At 35.7% G+C, this 19,596-nt stretch overlaps 1 protein-coding gene across 4 annotated transcripts; it reads left to right on the top strand.

The window, feature by feature from the left end:
* Positions 1–436: 436 nt before the first annotated feature.
* On the top strand, positions 437–19,244 carry LOC306877138 (interleukin-1 receptor type 2-like). Of its 4 annotated transcripts, XM_079428677.1 has the most exons (9): positions 4,872–5,018; positions 5,201–5,257; positions 7,591–7,756; positions 9,038–9,127; positions 14,512–14,764; positions 16,315–16,495; positions 17,716–17,881; positions 18,610–18,672; positions 18,922–19,244. In XM_079428677.1, the coding sequence occupies exons 3-9, from the start codon at positions 7,732–7,734 to the stop codon at positions 18,939–18,941; spliced, it is 798 nt and encodes a 265-aa protein (XP_079284803.1). In that variant the 5' UTR covers positions 4,872–5,018; positions 5,201–5,257; positions 7,591–7,731; the 3' UTR covers positions 18,942–19,244. The 4 variants fall into 4 exon arrangements, with proteins under 4 accessions (XP_079284804.1, XP_079284801.1, XP_079284802.1 ...); XM_079428678.1 differs by lacking the exons at positions 4,872–5,018; positions 5,201–5,257; positions 7,591–7,756 and adding exons at positions 437–488; positions 1,887–2,350; XM_079428676.1 differs by lacking the exon at positions 5,201–5,257 and having other exon boundaries at positions 4,584–5,018.
* Positions 19,245–19,596: the final 352 nt, after the last annotated feature.

The following is a 19,596-nucleotide window of genomic DNA, read 5'->3' as shown; positions in this document are numbered from 1 at the left end:
GGTTGTTTTCAACCAACAGTTGAGTTAAATGTTTAACCTGACAACCGCTGGGTCTAAACAACCCAATCGCTAGGTTCATCCATATTTTACCCAGCACTGGGTTGTATTTAACCCAGCATTTGTTAGAGTGTATATTTCTTATTTCTAAGAAATGTCTGAAATATTGTGCATCAATTTAATGTATGTACAGTATGTGTGTGTGTATATTTATTGTTTAATTAATGTGACTGTTGAATTTCTTTTTTTCTTTCATTATTTTCTGTAATTTAATCAAACATACTGTGTGCTGTGTCTGATTCAATCCAAATTCACACTCATTTGAAAGGGAGCTGATTCTTAAAGTCTAAATTTTGCCCAAAACATGCGTGTATTTTTGAGGAAACACTCTCTCACCACTTCTGCAAAGATATCATGTGGTGATTTCTACAGCAGCGTTGCCTATAGAGATAAAAGCAAGAAGTGCCTGTAAACATGCAACAGAGAAGCGGGTAAGTAATGTCAGAGATTTACTTACAAACCACACTGAGAGCAATAACATTTATTCACTATATAAAAACGTTAATGACCAGCATGAATTGAGGCCTTCTATATATGTACATATATTATTATTTCTTGATTGAAAGTCACTATACAATATACAATGCCTAAGTACAATAAAACTAAGTCTTTTTGCATCGTTACCTGAACTTGAAATGATGTAAATCTGCTCACACAATCTGAGAAACTGGTTTGTTTAATACATTTTTGAGTATTAATATAAATGTGTGGATGTTTACCCTCTGTTGTAGCCTCTCAGCATTTCTTCCTGTTTGAAAAGAAAAGGACACTTTCTAATAAACTATAATGCTTGTGTGCAAAACCTTGTTTAACATATGATAATCACAGCGATACAACACTCTGGATACAGCCTCATATTAACATAATCTAGTATTTTTCACTCAGTTGACGACGATTGCTGCTTTCTGTCGACTACGTTTACAGTGTTTTTTTCTGTCATCTAGTTTTTAATCTGATTTATTTCATTTCTATCATAATGTAATAATGTATATTAAATAGAGCCCAAAGTGACAGTGTTTGATAACGTAGTAATGCATAAATAAACGACTTCGCTCTCTTGTGGCCATAAGATGTTTGGCATATTTAACATATTTTTGGGGTTTCAAAAGAAAAGGTTTCTATTTTGCATTCCATCATATTTGATGTGTATGATGTGTTTGAATGTAAAAAAAAAAACAATTAATTTAATTATTACATTTTATTTACTAAATTTAACAACTAGTGTCCGCATCATAATTGGAGTGGAAATTAAGATGAGTCCTTAGTCATCTTCAAGAATTGGCCAAAAACACATCTCTTCCAACTTTATTTGACCCTCTAACTCTATAATTCTCTATCCTAATTCTATTCTTTAAAAAGAAAATTGCCCCTTTTAGACAAGCACTCTATTCATTTAATAACTGCGTGTTTTTCTTTAAAAAAATATTTTGAATGTTTTGATTTAAATTTTAGTTCATGTTTATTTTATTCTATTAGTTTTTTTTTAAATATGACTAGTTTTTATTAGTTTACAGTTTTAGTTCTTATTTTCTTATTGCTTTTAGTAGTATTTCATATCAAGTTAAACTAAATGAAAATGAGAAAGTTTGCCTTGACAACAAGCTGAAATAAAATTTGTTTTTAAATGTTTCATATTTGTTTTTTAAAACATATATATATATATTTTATTATTATTTTTATTTTTTTTAATTGGTAATATTTGTATTTCAATATATTTTTTAAGGTTTTTATGTTTCATTTAATTTATTTCAAGGATAGTTTTAGTAAATGCACATTGCCTTAAATTTCCATTATGAAGAATATTTGAGAGGCTGTATTTTTCCTCAAAGGCAGGCATCTATGGTTGCGACCCAGAGTGAGGAATCATGGGAAGGAGTGTGGCTCGCTGGAGCAGAACTGAGAGGAACAGATGCTGTCTCTGCTTCCAGTTCTCGCTCCTCCTGTCCAAACTGAAGTGGAGGTCAACTCTGAGCTCCACAAACTGGAGGAAAAGTCCTTGGCCCTGCAGAAGAAAATAAGAAAAAATTATGAAGGGAAAAAATGATTTATTTCTATATTATACAACAACAGGAAATGGGAGGTTCTTTTCCCAGACCTTCGAAGCATCATGAGCTGATGATGAATCCCCTGCTGCTGACCATTGACCAGATCATGAATATAAAAAGCCATTCTGACAGACAGAAGAAATATGTGACATTCAAGAACCAGAACAGAAATAAACCTCTGTAAACGAGTTACTGTCGAGAGAACTGAAGAAAATCAGCAGAAGTGAATGTCTGCACTATTTTATAAGGTTAGTGAAGAACATCTATACTTATATTCAAATAGTTGCTACTGAACAATAATATAAATCTTCATAGAGTATGTCTGAAGGTGCATAGCTTAACTCCATAGAGGATATTGCATGGGATAATCCCGGATAATATCCAGGATGCTGCTGGAGTCCGACTGTGTTTGTTCTGACTTTCTTCTTCTACTATTATAATTATTCTACCATAAAAGTGTCTGGGAGTTACAGCCTCAAATCTCACTTACTAGTCAGGCAAGAGCCGCCTGTTATAATAATATAATTTAAATGTTTGCACATAACTCCAAATCCTGATCTTTGCTCCTGAATCAAATGCTTTTTATTTTTTCACTATTTTGATTTCTGTAAAGCTTTTATAACATGCCAAACATGAGCTGCTTTTTAAATATGCTTTGTTTTATTGCACTTTATTTTGCACTTCTTAATTTGTTCATCCCCCCTGTGTGTGTGTGTGTGTGTGTGTGTGTGTGTGTGTGTGTGTGGTTTATGAGGACACAAATTTGTATAATGACATGGGTATGACAGAGGTATTACAATATGAAGGTGGTTTATGAGGACACTGCCTATGTCCCCGTAATTCAAAAGGCTTAAAAAACATACTAAATGGTGTTTTTTTGAAAATCTAAAAATGCACAAAGTCTCCTGTGAGGGCTAAGTTTAGGTGTAGGGTTGGTGTAGGGCAATAGCACACACAGTTTGTTCAGTATAAAAACCATTACGCCTATGGAGAGTCCCCATAAACCACAAAAACCAACGTGTGTGTGTGTGTGTGTGTGTGTGTGTGTGTGTGTGTATATATATATATATATATATATATATACATAGACTATATTATACCAATATATATTATAGTTTTAAAAATTATTTTGAAAATGTTAATATTTTTTAAAGAATATATTTTGTCCTCTATATATTTTAATCCAAGAAAATCACATTCACGTCACATTTGAAGAAAAATGTCTTGTTGCCTACATGTGAACAACACATTTGAATAAAATAAAAGTTAAACTGAATAAAAATAAGTAATGAATAAAGCCTAAATGTAGGCTACTGTAAGATTAGAAATTAGAATTTTTTTACTGCTAAAATAACTGGAAGAGCAATAACACTGGAAGTCTCACACATTTAAGTTACAAAATGCCGGCGCTTGCATTAAAAAATAAGGTGGATATTGTTTTTTTATACTGCTCACAGTATTTTACTTTGTACAATGTCTCAAATACTCTATCAAACATGTAATACAATACAATGCAATGAAAATGCAGTTTTTAACATGTTCAATTTCACAGACAGGGTTTAGATCAGGGTTCCTCAAATCTTTCCCTGGAGGTCCAATCTGCTGCAGAGTTTAGCTCCAACCCTGATCAAACTCACCTACCTGTGATTTTCTAATGGTCTTGAAAACTCTGATTAGGAGCTCAGGTGTGTTTGATTAGGGTTAGAGTTAAACTCTGCAGGAATGGTCCAGATTTGAGGACCCCTGGTTTAGACTAAGCCAGGATTAGGCCATAGTTCAATTAGGACATTTAAGTATTTTTTCTAAATGTGCCTAAGAAAAAAACATTACTGGTGTTCATCTTGAGACAAAACAAAGGCACAGATATATTTTAAGATCAGTTGAAACAGCTCAGACTTACATTTTAGTCTGAGACTTGGCTTAAGCCTGGTCTGTGAAACTGGGGAGATGGTCCTCACTGCAGAACACAAGATCCAGGGGGTGTGGTTGGATCTAGATCCAACTCCTCCCACCTTACATAGACCTAAACCTACCATCTCCACCCCCTGATCCCTAAACCCACCCTTCCCCACCCCTACACCTACCATCTCCAGCCCCTGATCCCTAAACCCACCCATCTCCACCCCCTAGATGTGCATCCAACCCCGCTCCCTGGATCTTTGTTCTGCAGTGAGGGGCTGCTGAAACTGGGGGTAAATCTAACTAGTTCTGGCACAAGCATTGAAATGAAAGCGATTCTGCGTGTAATCGTGAAATCAAACATAACATATACAATCTACAAACTACTGTGCTCATATGAACCAAACTTCAAAAGCTAAAAGAAAAAGAAAAAAGATAATGTAGATCGCCACTGACACTGAAACATAATTACATTACGTCAAACTTTCTGTGCTGTGATGATTCTAGAGTGCGCTGATATTTTCAGTGACGCTTTATCACGAAACAGGAAACTCATGAATATTCATGTAAGCTCCGCCCAGCGTCACAGAAAATCATCTCAGACACCGAATATTTCAGAACAGCGGCGCTGGACCAAGATTAGGTCACGTGTAAACAGATTTAAGTTCATTTCAGTCCCTCAACCCTTGAAATGTTGTTAAAAAGAAGCAGTTTAAGTCATAAGTGAGAAAATGATTAAGGTTCAGTGAAAGCAGCATCAAGTCAAACTACTTTTCTTCGCCTCGCTTGTTTATTGCGCAACTTTCTGAGGCGTGGGAGAGGAAGCGTCCCAAACGCGGAGAGGATATTGCCAAATGCGCTTTCTCAAACATTCCTGTGACTATGGAGAAGTGTCACGATAGTCTGGCCATATAGGTGCTCTTTAGGGTCAGATGAAGAGCGTTAAACATGTAGTTGACTCGAGTTCAAGGCCAGTTTTTACTGAAGGGAATCATGATGCTTTGGGAACGACTGTAGGTAAGATCCTGGTTGGTTTGTTTGCGGTGAATGGCACCATCTGTGCTGTTATATTGTTATATTGTTTTATATCCATAACTTGACTTCCCTGGTTTTTTGTTTCTGAGCTTTCCCAGATTTCCTCTGTAAACATGCGGTGAGGTCAAATCCTTAGCATTTAACTTGACATGTTTGTTCAACAGATTCCTGTGTATTTTTATATCAGAAAGAAAGAAAGAAAGAAGACATGTGCTGCACAAGTAATGATGCATTTACTTCTCATATTTAACGTTTTTTATTTAATGAAAATTTTAGGTGCATGAAAAAAATTCAAGCATAGACAATTTTACACTATTGCATTATTAATTTTTTTATTTAGTCATTTAGCAGACGCTTTTATCCAAAGCGACTTACAAATGAGGACATAAGAAGCAATCAAAACCAACAAAAGAGCAACAACGTGCAAGTGCTATTACAAGTCTTGGTTAGCCTAACGCAGTACAGATAAATATTATTATTGTTATTTTTTAATAAAAAGACATAGATAAAATACAATTAGAATAGATAGTGCTAGAGTTAGAGGGTCAAGTAAAGATGTATTAATGCATTAATGAATTAAGTGTTTCAACCATTTAAGCAGAAGCCTTAAAGTCTTTAATATCATGAGAAACACAAATTCACTCAAGTGTGGACAATGGGGCAGACAATAGGAAGTGTTTGATTTGTGGCTTTGATATGGATTTATTTGATTGCACTCTAGTTATTATGTTGACCCAGAAAGAGTCATTAAGCTGAAGTCATCAGCAGTGTTTTCATGCATCTCATAGCTGAAAAAGGCACGTGTTTCGTAGAATGGCGCTTATTTGAGATGCATTTGAATAGTACAGCATGTCCTCACACAAATATGTTTGCACTGAATCACAGGCTTTAAGCAAATGACAGACGCATTGCTATTATGAAACTTCATGCTGCAGTAGTGAAATCTGTTGTTATGGGAAGTCAACACTTAAACGGTTTTCTCCCTGTCTGTTCTCTTAGACATTTAGACATTAGTGCTTCACCCTGTCAGGAAATTGTGGAACTATTATAATGATTTGGCATGTTAAAGTACATTTTCCCAGGTCAGTAATGAGTGTCGTTCTTTATCATCGGGGATTGTCATTTCTTAAAACCAGTGCCACCCAAAATTTAGCTGTACTTGAAAATCAGGTTCATTATTCTGATCCATTTTCTTCTTATTTGTTTTTCCAGTTCTTAGCAGAAATTGTCAAACTGGATTGCAAATGTTTATATGAATCAACCCAAACTTATCCAACACGCCTTTAACAGTTGCAGGGTGTTTTTAGACCTGGTCATATTAAAGGATTAGTTCTGCCAAAAATGAAAATTTGATGAGAACTGACTCACCTTTAGGCTATCAAAGATGTAGATGAGTTTTTTTCTTAATGGAAACAGATTTGGAGAAATTTAGTATATGAATGGCAGTGAATGGGTGCAGTAGGGGTGGGCGATACGGCATAAATTTCATATGAATTTGTTTTTTTTTTTGTTTTTAAATCACGATTTTATCACGATTCTTTGTCATGTTGGTTTTACTATTTTGCAAGTTGTCTAAACAGTACAGCCAAACTAATCTCCCTGTTGGAGAAAAAAAAATCAAGGTAACAAAATATAAAAAAAAAAAAAAGAAATCTTGAAAAAAATCTTATCTTATTATTGAAATCTTATTTTATCTTTGTTATTAAAAAAATAAGAACGCATTACGAATACACATAATATACAAATTAAATAAACAGTGCTTTATTTTGAGGTACAGTAGGTATATTTAGCATTCAAGAAATTGAATGAACAAATATATTTAAAATATATATAGATTTATTCCCATTAAAGCGACTGTGCAACATTTTTTTAGTCAAGAATAGTGAGTGATTTTTCTCTTTTGTTTTTTATTAACATTAAAATTGTCATCTGTCTGTCAGTTCTGTCATAGTGTTTTATTTTTATACCATCACTCTCAAGTTGTTTTAAACCTGAATGAGTTTCTTTCTTCTGCTGAACGTAAATGTTATGTTGAAGAATGTAAATAAGCAAACAGTTGCTAGTCCTCATTGACTTCCATAGTATTTTTTCCTGCTATCAAATGTGGACCAGCTTCTGTTTGGTTACCCATATCCTTCATAATATCATCTTTTGTGTTCAGCACAAGAAAGAAATTAATACAGGTTTGTGGCAACATGTGAGTGAGAAAATAATGACAAATTATTGAAATTAAATTTTGGGCTGAACTAGGGCCTGTAAGGTTTTTGGTCTGCATATTTCTCTCCTGATTCAGATGAGGTGACATGCACTGCCCATCCAAAAAAAAATATTCAGGTAGTCAGCTGACCTCATTCTTTGGGCACGTAACATAACCATCCATGCAGTAATTATCCAATGGGAGGATCTTACCTATTTGCTTAGTTAAATCCTGGTGGTGGCTTTTTTTTTTTTGAATGGGTATTGTATGAATTATGGAATAGTATTTTAGCAGTGATTTGAGGATAAAAATGTCTTAAAAATGTTTCTTACAAACACATAATTTTGTCTTCTCCAGATGTTAACTGATGGACTGGAGTGGTGTGGATTATTGTGATGTTTTTATCAGCTGTTTGGACTCTCATTCTGACGGCACCCATTCACTGCAGAGCATGCATTGCTGAGACACTGATGTGATGCTAAATTTCTTCAAACTAAAATGGAAAATCAAGCTCAAAGGAATAGTCAGTTACTTGTTACTAATGATTAGCTACTTTTGTAATATCCCTTTAAAATTATTAGCATGGCTTGCTGGTTTTATTAGGAAGAGTGTTTAATAGGAATAATAAAAATTAACTAATTGTGTGTATACAAGTGGAAATAACTGATGTCTTTGCCCATTAAAAACAATTTACTAACTGTGAAGTAAATATTTGGCAATCCACTGAACATCTGGATGAGCGTTTGGAGATTATGAGCAAATCAAGGTTTGGTTAGTTAAGCTTCAGGTTTAATGTAGACCATGTACTCTTAGATCATGTTTAATGACAAAATCTTCCCTTTTTCTCCAGAGCGCACTTATTTTATTCCTCAAATTCCCATTTTTAACGCTGAGCAAGCACGTTAAGTTCCTCTTAAATGCAGCCATGTAGTCTGCTCTTTTAAAGAATGAAACTGTTGTGCAAGAATGACTCGTTTTAGCGGTCGATTGCTGGATCATCACTGTTGAGCTTCAGCTCTAGTCAGCATTTCCCATGCATCGGCGTTTCTTGGAGGAGAGGGAAGTGAGAGTAGAAATCAAGTATTTGCAGATTGCTTAAGCTTAGTTATTTAAGAGTTGGTCATCAGATTATATATTACTGCACTTGTGCATCTCTGAATAATTTTTCAGTCTTATTTTGTGTTTTTTTTGTTTGTTTGTTTCTAATTAGATGTCATTTTTTTAAGTTAAAAACATTTTTGCAAGAAAATAATATTTCAGTTTTTATCCTTTCATGTGTTATATTCCGTTTCTTTGTAATTATTTGTGAAATTTACTAGTAATTCCTGAGTGAAATTCAGACGTACACCAATTTTCTTTAAAAAAAACTAATTTGCATTTAAGTGTGCATTTAATTCCCACATATGTGTGTAATTGATTTTGTGTGTTTCATTTGACATATTTACTTTTATAGAGAAATGAGCATAGTGAGAAAATGTCATGTTTTTTAACCCTGGTCCTGGCTTGAACTTTGTCTCTCAAACACTGTTCACTTTCAGTAAACACGAGGTTCAAAGTTCATCAAACACGACTAACAACATCATAAAAGCTGAAGAGGACATTCAAGAGTGCCTGAATCTTATCTATAGGGTTTTCTAGTAGTATATACTGGGTAATGGAAAATCTGCAAATAGTTGTGATTGCAGGCCTTGAGATGTCATGGAAATGTTTGAAAAAACAACAGCAACACACACGTTTATCAAATATTTAACATTATAAAGACCTATATATAAATTCAATCATTTTGACATTTCTTACTCTACAGATATGGATCGGTCGTCCCTCGTTTTTCTGGTCGCTGTACTTTGGGCAGCTGAATGTGGTGTAATATCAACTAAAGAACCTCTAGGTTCAGGTAAGGAAGTTGTATCTGTATCTCTCATTAACTTATATATATATACACATACATACACACAGTGCCCTCCATAAGTATTGAAACAGTAAAGACAAAATTGTTCTGTTGGCTGTGAAGTCAAGACATTTGCAAATATGATTAAAAATGAATATCAGACAAAACTACAGAATGTCACATTTTATTATTGGGTGATTCAACACATAGATGTTTTACCAAATAAAAAGAACAGCACTTTTTCACTTCCCAATGAATCTGGTGTCATTTTACTTGAATATTGGTAGGCAAGATGGTTTTGTACCCTTCCAAATTCATTCTGCTACTGTCATCATACATTAAGTCATCAGTAAAGATGAGAGGGCCTGTTCCAGAGACAGCCATGCATGCCCATGCCATGACACCACCTCCACCATGCTTTACAGATGAGGCTGTATGCTTGAGATCATTGCAGTTCCCTTTTTTTATCCACATTTTTGCTTTCCCGTCGCTTAGATAAAGGTTCATCTTTGTTTCGTCATTCCATAAACACAGTTCCAAAACTCTTCTGGCTCACCTTTGTGCTTTTTTGCAAACTCTAATCTTGCCTGTCTATTTTTGGTGCTGGTCAGAGGTTTGCATCTTGCTGTGTAGCATCTGTAACTCTGTGTCAAAGTCTCCTGAGGACAGTAGATTGTCAGAGCATCACCCCAGCTTTCTGGAAGTTGTTGGTGATTTTACAGACACGTCCTTTAGGGTTAATTTTCACAGCTTTTATGATTTGTCTGTCATCAGCTACTGTTGTTTTCTCAGCCGATCAGGTCGTTGTTGGTTGCTGGTGGTTTCCAAACTCTTGATTTCTCTATGCCCTTTGTTTTTGCTAGAGCTCTAACTGACTTCCTCTTTTCTTTTAGCATCCAAATTGCTTGTTTTTCTCTCAAAGTCAGCTCCCTCGTCTTCATCCTGGTTTGTGTGTCATCGTTGAATGCAAGATTCAGAATACAGAAGTAATGAGGTCTTCACGGAAATTTTCAATCTGTCCCTGGCCCAAACAACTGTCCCCACTATCTTCAAAACTTCCACCATCGTACCAGTAGCGAAACACTCCACTGCCTTGGTCCCTAACGACTTCCGTCCTGTTGCACTCACCCCCATCATTGCCAAGTGTTTTGAGAAACTGGTTGCATCCCACTTAAAATCCTGTCTCCCTGCTACACTAGACCATTCCAATTTGCCTATCGCCACAATAGGTCAACAGAGGATGCCATCTCAACAGCACTTCACTCTGCCCTCACCCACCTGGACAGTCAAAACACACATGTGAGAATGCTGTTCATAGATTTCAGTTCTGCATTTAATACTGTAATCCCCTCCAAGCTGATCTCCAAGCTCAGCCAGCTTGGAATCAGCACACCCATCTGCAATTGGATTCTAGATTTTCTGACTAACAGACCTCAGTCTGTTAAGTTAGATAACCTCTCCTCCTCCATCATCACCCTGAACACCGGCGTGCCACAGGGCTGCGTACTGAGCCCTCTCCTGTACTCCCTCTTCACCCATGACTGTGTTCCTGTTTATGGCTCCAACACCATAATCAAATTTGCAGATGACACCGCGGTGGTAGGTCTGATCAAGGATGACGATGAATCAGCCTACAGGGATGAGGTGCAGCACCTGGCTGTGTGGTGTGCCACCAATAATCTACAACTAAACACCCAGAAGACAAAGGAGATCATTGTGGATTTCAGGCGGACTAGGAGTCATGCACACACACCCATCTACATCAACGGAGCTGTAGTGGAGCGTGTGTCGAGTTTCAAGTTCCTTGGCATCCACATCTCTGATGACCTCACCTGGTCCCATAACACCTCCACTCTGGTCAAAAAGGCACAGCAGCGCCTTTACTTCTTAAGGAGCCTTAAGAAAGTTCACCTGAATCCCAGGATCCTTGTGGAATTCTACCGCTGTACCATTGAGAGCATACTCACGAACTGCATCTCAGTATGGTACAGCAATTGCTCCGCATCTGACCGCAAAGCACTCCAGCGGGTGGTGAAAACTGCTCAACGGATCACCGGCACCCAGTTAACTTCCATTGAGATCATTTATTATAAGCGCTGTCTGGGCAAGGCAAGAAACATCATCAATGATGCCTCTCACCCTAACCATGGACTCTTCACCCTCCTTCCATCCGGCAGGCGTTACAGGTGCCTACGCTCTTGCACTAGTAGGCTCAGGAAGAGCTTCTTCCCCGAAGCTGTGACACTTCTGAACGCCACACCACCAATCTAACCTGCACCTGCTTATTACTGCACTGGTCACAGTACTTTACACACATGCATTTGCACTACTCATATTTTGCACAGACTGCACATTGTTAAAGTTATTACACTATAAACTGTCTAAAGTTGTTACTGTACAAAGCACAGTAAACTATTTCTATAAAATATTGCACTACTGCTATTTTGCATAGAATACATTGTTCTATCAATATTTTGCACACTCATCCAGCTGTATTTATTTATTACCACTGTTCTCACGTTTCTGCTGTTCATAATGTGTATATATAATCTGTAATCTATATAATCTACATTGCTCTGTTCATAATGTACATACAATCCCTACACTGCATTCCTATTTATATTCTGTATATACTCTGCTCAATCCTGTATATAGCAATTCCACTGTACATTCTGTAAATCATATCTTCACTTACTCTGCACTTATATGTATATAAAACACTATATTCTTGCACTTCTGTATTTCATTAGCTCTGTACTTGTACTCTGCATAATGACAATAAAGTTGAATCTAATCTAATCTAATCTAATGGCTATAACTGATACAACACATTCCCTGCTTTTAATATCTGAAGAATTAATGCAACAGGACACAGCTGATCACTTAGAAAGACCTGTGAGGCAACTGCTCCAATACTTATGCTCACATCAGATACAGGGATGAAACTCTAAAAGTGCTGAACTTCTTAGCTGGTAAAACATCTATGTGTTGAATCACCCAATAATAAAATGTGACATTCTGTTCCAATACTTTTGGAGGGCACTATATATATATATATATAATATCTCTATCTCCTGAATATTTTTGAATTGAATATATCAAACTTTAGTACTATGTACTACAACAATTTCGGAAAAAGGTTGTGGAAAAAAATAATCACCTTATTTTTTTTTTATATACTGTTTGAAACACTAAATATGAGATTTCACCATATTTGACCCCAGTGTTATTTTAATATCACTGATATACAGTAATATTATCGTTTTTGTTAATATTTTGAAAAAAATAAAAAATATATTTATTTTAAGTTTTAGTAATTGTATTTTGTCATTTTATTATTATTATTATTTTAACATGTCTATGTAGTTTTAACAAAGTTTTAGCTTATTTTAGTAATTTTAAAACTTCAAACAAAATGAAAATGAGAAGTAGTGGAAATTATTTTTTTATATCGCATTTTATTTTGTTAAAGGGTCCTATGATGTTTTTTTACAAAGTCTTGATTTTGTTTTGGGGGTGTACTAGAACATGCTCTCATGCTTGGTGGTTCGAAAATCACATTATTTTCACATAATTTACATTATTACAATACCTCTCTCCCCAGCTTGACACAAACGACTCGATTAGTTCCGGGTTTGATGAAGGCCCGCCTTCCAAAAAACGAAATGTGTTGTGATTGAAGAACAGCTTAGACGGTGTTTCAGTACTGCCCCCCCCCCTTGCTAAAACAGCAAGTTCGTCTATATTGCTTGATCAATATTGAGGATCGCACAGAACCTTTGCACGCACTGATATTGCAAGACATATTAAAGTGGTAACGTTATTGTTGTTGTTTTTTTGGGCCAAATCACGTAATGTCAACAACGGCTTAAACATAACTGCATTTACTATGTACAGATAAGTGCAACGGTAATATGTATTATGTTTATTGTTCTTTAATTCTAACATTATAACATGAATTGCAGTGAAACTGTTATTCAGTTGAATTTATTTATATCATAGTCCCACAGAGTTACACTATTTGTGGCGGCATATATATGCAAATTCATTCTCTGCCAGCAGGAGGCGCTGTTGGAGCGGGAGAGAGTGAGGTTTCCCCGATAATGCTGTACACAAAACAGAGCTCCGCTCACAAACGCTGCTTTATCAGACATTATATGCAAGATGAAATGAAAATGACATCCAAAATTTTATGAAGACAGTCGGTTTCCTTCAGAAATACAGTGATATAAAAACACCAGCCCCAGGTTTCGAGTTTGAAACGTACAGAGCTCAACCAAGCGTTCTCCCCACCCGCCAACCATTCAAATTTCTGTAGGTGGGATTTATTTTAATGATATTCTAATGGACCACTTTGTGACATCACAAACACCGGAAAACAACTTTGTAGTCCAAACGAACCATTCGTTGTAGTTGTTGAAAAGGGATTTTTTTAAAAACAAAATATCTCCCTTTGGAGTGAACTTTGAGATTTGTAACTTTGTAGATCTTTTTATGCCCAAACATACACACTACACACTGACTACAAGTCATAAAGTGAAAAAGCATAATAGGACCCCTTTAATGTTTGATGTGACATTTTACTTTAAAGCTGCAGTCCATAACTTTTTTTTGGTTAAAACTTATCCGAAATCAATATTTGATCAAGTACATATCCAGCCAGTGTTCAAAACTATGGCCTTACTTCAGCCCGATTCTCAACAGTTAGTTAATAATAATGTTTTCTAATTTGAGTGGTACGGGTAGGTTTTCGAGCATGACACTGCGTCATTACGTCACGTCTGTAAATATGAAGAAGTTGTCCCCGTTAGTAGGCTATCGCATGTGAGGATCCTGCAGGTGGCGGCTCATTTATAGCCTTTTCTCACAGCAGCTAGAAAAATTTAATTTATCATTTTGATGGCGGATTCAGAAACACATCTGAACAAACGTGGCAGACTTGTTACTTGTTCAGATGACAATATACGGTGAAAATTCTGATTTGGGTCATATATTCCAAGACGTAGGCTAGAATCTGTGATTACTAAGTGTTGATTCACACCGATGCGGTGACTGACAGCTACACATTTACCTCAAAACATTAGATTCATCCGCGCTGAAGCCGTGCCAGAGTACAGCCCACGTAATAAAGATAATTTCGTAGCTCGCTGCAATACCACGTTTTCAACAGAGATGGCGAGAAAGAGGCTAAACTTACGGAATGCAGCTTTTTTTAATGGTTTTAGTTAACGATAACCTTTCTCAGGTAGGGAATGCATGAAAAAAAATAGTAGCATTGTTTAATTTTTGTACCTAATTAATTTTGTCCTCATGCTCTTGTATTATGCTTTATCATTCTCTAGCATTGCTTTGTCTTGGTTACTAACTTCATCATGCATGTGTGTGAACAGGTTCCTGCAGGGATTTCGGACAGACGTTTGAGCGGACGTTCTCGATCCCCGGTGAAGTGGCGATACTGGAGTGCCCACTGCAGATCCATTATTTCTTTAATCCTGTAGAAATGCCGTACAACGTCACATGGTACGATGAGAGAACGGGCTCTGAGATCACAGAGCTGGAGCAGAGCGTCGTGCTCAAGAAAACACAAGTGTGGTTCCTCAACGTCACCCTGCAGCAGCAAGGAAAATACACATGTGTGGTCAGGTATGAACGGACTCTCTCCTTTTGAGTTTTAAAAATAATTCTGTATGTTTATCAATAAGAATCTGTCCGAAGCAATGGATCATGGGATGCACCAAGCCACTTCACTCAGGCATTAAGTGTTTTTGCTCAAAGTAAAAATTAGAAATGTGACACAAAAATGCAATATTATTTGTTCATTATTATTTCTCAAACATTTGGGATATTGTCATAGCGTTGTGATGATAGTATTGTGTAATAGTTATTATCAGCTTGTTGTTTCTTATTATTATAAATAATCTTTGCTGCTTCATATTTTTGTGGAAACCTCGATACATTTTTATTTTCATAAATGTTTTGAGATATAGAAAGTTCAAAAGCATTTATTTTGAATAATGTCTTTACATTATAAATGTCTTTAATGTCACTTTTGAACAATTTAATGCATCCTTGCAGAATATAAGCATTATTAATAAATAAATAACTTGCTCACCCCAAACTTTTGAATGGTATGCATCACGTTTCCACAAAAATATGACTGTTTTCAACATTGCTCATAATCAGAAATGTTTCTTGAGCAGCAAATCAGCATATTATAATGATTTCTGAAGGATCATGGGACACTGAAGACTGGAGTAATGATGCTGAAAATTCAACTTTACATCAAAGAAATAAATTACATTTTAACATATATTCACATAGAACACAGTTAACTTGAATTGTAAAAATATTTTCCTTTTTTAATTTTATTTTTACAGTTTTTACTGTATTTTTGATCATGATTTCAGCCTCAGTGAACAGAAGAGACTTCAAAAACAAAACAAAAACTTATATAAAGGGTGCATATGCAACCAAAATAAAATAAAATGTGCCGTGTAAATAAGTTCAGACTGCCTATTTGTGTACAGACGTGGTTGACAGCTGTAAATGCACAATTACCATTTTAGATCGACAAACTGTAATGTATAAGATTTCGATTCAAACCGCTGCCGTTTTCAAAGCACAATGCAAAACTGTGACATTTTTTTACTGACGCTCTTCAATGGGCAGCACTAAAACCGGAAGCGCATATGAGAACCAGGCTGAAAAACTTTGTGCTTATAAAATATTATTCCAAAGATTGGACCGGTAGTGTAAGTCTAATCCGTAATAAATAAAATCAGTATCACATTTGCAGTCGTGCTGATCAGTGTTGGGTGTAATTAGTTACTAAATAATTACTCAAATGACTAAAATGTGACTAAGACTATCAAGCATTTTCGGACTAAGACTAAATCAAAAATGCCTGCCAAAATTAACACTGGTTCTGAGGAACATAGGACAAAAAAGACTGATAAATATTGATCTACATTAATGGACAATGCTTAAACCGTCAGCAGAGGGCAGCATTAGTCCTTTGCATCCATATGTGTTGTGTGTCCCCATAATATCTTACTCTTTCCATGCCACTGCTGTGTGAGAAATATGACAGCTGAATGCAGAATACTGGAATAAATTAGATTTTTAAGAAATTGCTTTAAAATAGCATGTATTATGTCTTTGTCATGCAACACGTCTGTGTTTCATGTCATCAGGACTGTAAATGAGTGCTACAAACAGGCGACGGTGCTGGTGGTGACCGAAATGATGTCGGAAAGCTGTGTGAGACCGCAGAGGGGACTCCAGCGTATCAGCGCTCATGTCAGTGATCTCCTCGTCTGCCCTCTGAGGAGATATTTAGAGATTGTGGACAGTCCGTCCATCCAATGGTACAAGGTAGAGAATGCATTGTTTATCCCCATATCTGATGACGTTTGTCTGAGAGGCCTTGAAGCAATTTAAAATGTGCATTTAAAAAACATTAAAGTACTGCTATTATTTACTCCTTCCTAATGGCTTTCCAAATCTATTTTCTGTTGAACAAAATGCATATTCGTTTTAGAAACTTTTTTTAAATTGCACTAGTTTCCATGGCTTCTCCAAGTCAAGGAATCACGTTATGTCTAAATTTAAGGTGAATGTATGAGAATTGCATATAATATTGCCATGCATTTGGATGACACCGTTTTATATTCATCTATTTGTCAGTCATGCATAAATAAAACGGGTCGGGTTTCTGTAATAGTACTAATAAACTGAATATATTTTAAATTTACAGTGAACATGTTTATATATTTATCATCAATAAATCCAATTTGTTTCAGTCTCATACATTTTAACTGATAAATAAATTAAATTTTCACAGGGAACACGTTTATGCTGATTCTAAGCAATTTATATGATTAAGTCAAATAGATCCATATGGTAAATCCATGATTTTTTTAGTTGTTTCTTTATGTATGACTGACTAATATGCATCACGTTAAGTTTATTAGTTTGTTAAAACATTGAAATCTAAATAGATGGAAATTGTATATGCAATTCAAATATGTAAATATTAAATTCAGGCCTAATTTTTTGAGTGTGGGGATATTGATTCTTAAATAAAAATGGCAGATGTTTAAGGAACAAATGAACCCTACTTGAATTCAATTCACTAAAATTCACAATATTAAAAAAGGGAAAAATGGTAAAAACAAGAAACCTTAAACATTAATATTTTTTAAACATTACAAAAAAGTAAACATTATTTTTAATCATATGACTTTCACAAAGTGAATATTATTTAGAAATATTTTTTTTATTTTAAATTTATTTTTTTTATTTTTTTCTGAAGCTCAAACAGTAAATCATGGGTTCGATTGCCAGCAAAATTCACATGCATGAACTGATAAAAACGTATGCCTTTAATGCAGAGCATGCTTCTTCTAATTATAGTGTCTACGAAAAGCATAAATTCAGTGTCTATACTCTCAGAGGGTAATTGAGAAACTGACATGACTATATATTTTGTTTTATTTTTGATCTGTGCACCTTCATTCATTCAGTTTGACCCTTACATTTCAGTTGATGTAAACTCTTTGTCTTTGTCTCTACTGTGTCTGCTTTCCTCTCAGAACTGTGATCGCCTTCAAGAAGATGAGAAGTTTGCCCCAAATAAAGATATGCTCAACATACGTAAAGTACATCTCGATGACACCGGATTTTACACCTGCAAAATGACCTTTCGTTTAGCTGGGGTCATCCATGAAATGGCCGAAACTATAGAGTGTGAAGTGAACGGTAAGCATTTACTGCACAATGAAAAACTTGTGTGTGAACATAACAACAATTTGCTGAAAATTCATTCACTCCCAGGCCATCCAAGATGTGGATGAGTTTGTTTCTTCATCAGATTTGGAGAAATGTAGCATTACATCAGTGTCTCAGCAATGGATGCTCTGCAGTGAATGGGTGCCGTCAGAATGAGAGTCCAAACAGCTGATAAAAACATCACAATAATCCACACCACTCCAGTCCATCAGTTAACATCTGGAGAAGACAAAAGCTGAAACTAATCCATCATTAAGATATTTTAACTTGCAAACCATTGCTTCCATAATCTATAATAACGCTTCCTCCAGTGAAAAAGTGCATCTTCTGTTGTCTTTCACATCAAAATCCAGCCACATATTAGTTTAGAGCTGTTTTGGTTTGTAAACGCTGCTTGATCTGTGCAAATGTCTCTCCTGATTCAGACCAGAACACTTTTTCACTGGAGGAAGCGTTATTATGGATTTTTGGCCTCATATTTTAGCAATGGTTTGAAGTTAAAAACATCTTAATGCTGGATTTGTTTCAGCTTTTATCTTCTCCAGATGTTAACTGATGGACTGGAGTGGTGTGGATTATTGTGATGTTTTTATCAGCTGTTTGGACTCTCAAGGAAAATGTTGCTTTTTATTACTGGTATGTGAATATTTATAATTAATTAGCTTTTTTAATTTATTTTATTATTATTATTCTTGCAGATGAGTATTTAATGAAACCACAAGTGATCGAGCCTGTTAATGAGATCATCAAATTGGAGCGGGGTGAGCAGCACATTTAATTTATTTCTTCTGTATAATCGTTTATTTCTCTCTGGGTTTTGTGTTCTGTACACATGAAGTTCAGTTATTATAGACGGTGGGCCGAGGGGAGATTTCGTGTTTTCAAATGATCTGTGGTGAGGGATAACCCAGTTTTTTATATGCAACCGCTACGCTTTTCAACAAAGCAAATAAAAATTGTTGCCACTCACACACCTTGTCCATTACTATAATATCGGTAACTTTTTCCAGGTTATTTTCCCGGCGAATAGAGCAAGCAGCTATGTGCGGGGTCCGACCTGCATGACGTATTTGTTGCCTTCATCCAATAGCGTGCGTGGAAAGTGTCGGTGTTGGTGACGCGACACACTGGCGCGCTTCGCGCCCAGGATTTAAGATTATTCTATTTAGAATAACTATTTTACCTAATTTTGCTACATATTCAGTTTGACTAAATGAGAATGTAGAGGTAACGTTATCCATTTGTACTGTTTTCATTTTATGTAACCACCTTTTGTCATACGATGTCCTGTCATTTCTTTGTAATCTTTAATAAATACACCCTTCTGATTTAACACATTTGACATAATGGTATTGCTTGGAAACACAACGTCATGAAAAAACGAGACAGACAACTCTTTTTCCCGCCCATGTTTACTTGGAAGAAATGGCAAAACATGAAGTGCTGTATGCATATATTTGAGGGAAGTGGTGGACCCACCATTCCCTTCACAGACATAAGTTGGGAGAAATTTTTTAAATCAGTGTTTCTGTGGAAAGACCTTGAGGGCAGAGAAGGTATCATTGCAGAAGAGGCAGTACAGGCATACAAGTTACAATGCCAGGAACCTACAAACCAGTTAGTCAAACCAGCTAACACTGGCTACCACAGGGAGTGCTACAGCCATTTCACAAATATCACGAAGA

This window comes from Barbus barbus, assembly GCF_936440315.1.
Source record: "Barbus barbus genome assembly, chromosome: 11".
Lineage (NCBI taxonomy): Eukaryota > Metazoa > Chordata > Actinopteri > Cypriniformes > Cyprinidae > Barbus > Barbus barbus.
The sequence above is the reverse complement of the archived record's forward strand: the minus strand, read 5'-3'. Positions and strand labels throughout refer to the sequence as shown.

Bases quoted from the DNA above. Each gene is read 5' to 3' on its own strand.
- LOC306877138 (XM_079428675.1), top strand. From the start codon at position 4,934: ATGAAGAGCGTTAAACATGTAGTTGACTCGAGTTCAAGGCCAGTTTTT. The intron at 16,496-17,715 runs GTAGAGAATGCA...CTTTCCTCTCAG, and splicing joins CGTCCATCCAATGGTACAAG to AACTGTGATCGCCTTCAAGA. The intron at 17,882-18,609 runs GTAAGCATTTAC...TTATTCTTGCAG, and splicing joins TATAGAGTGTGAAGTGAACG to ATGAGTATTTAATGAAACCA.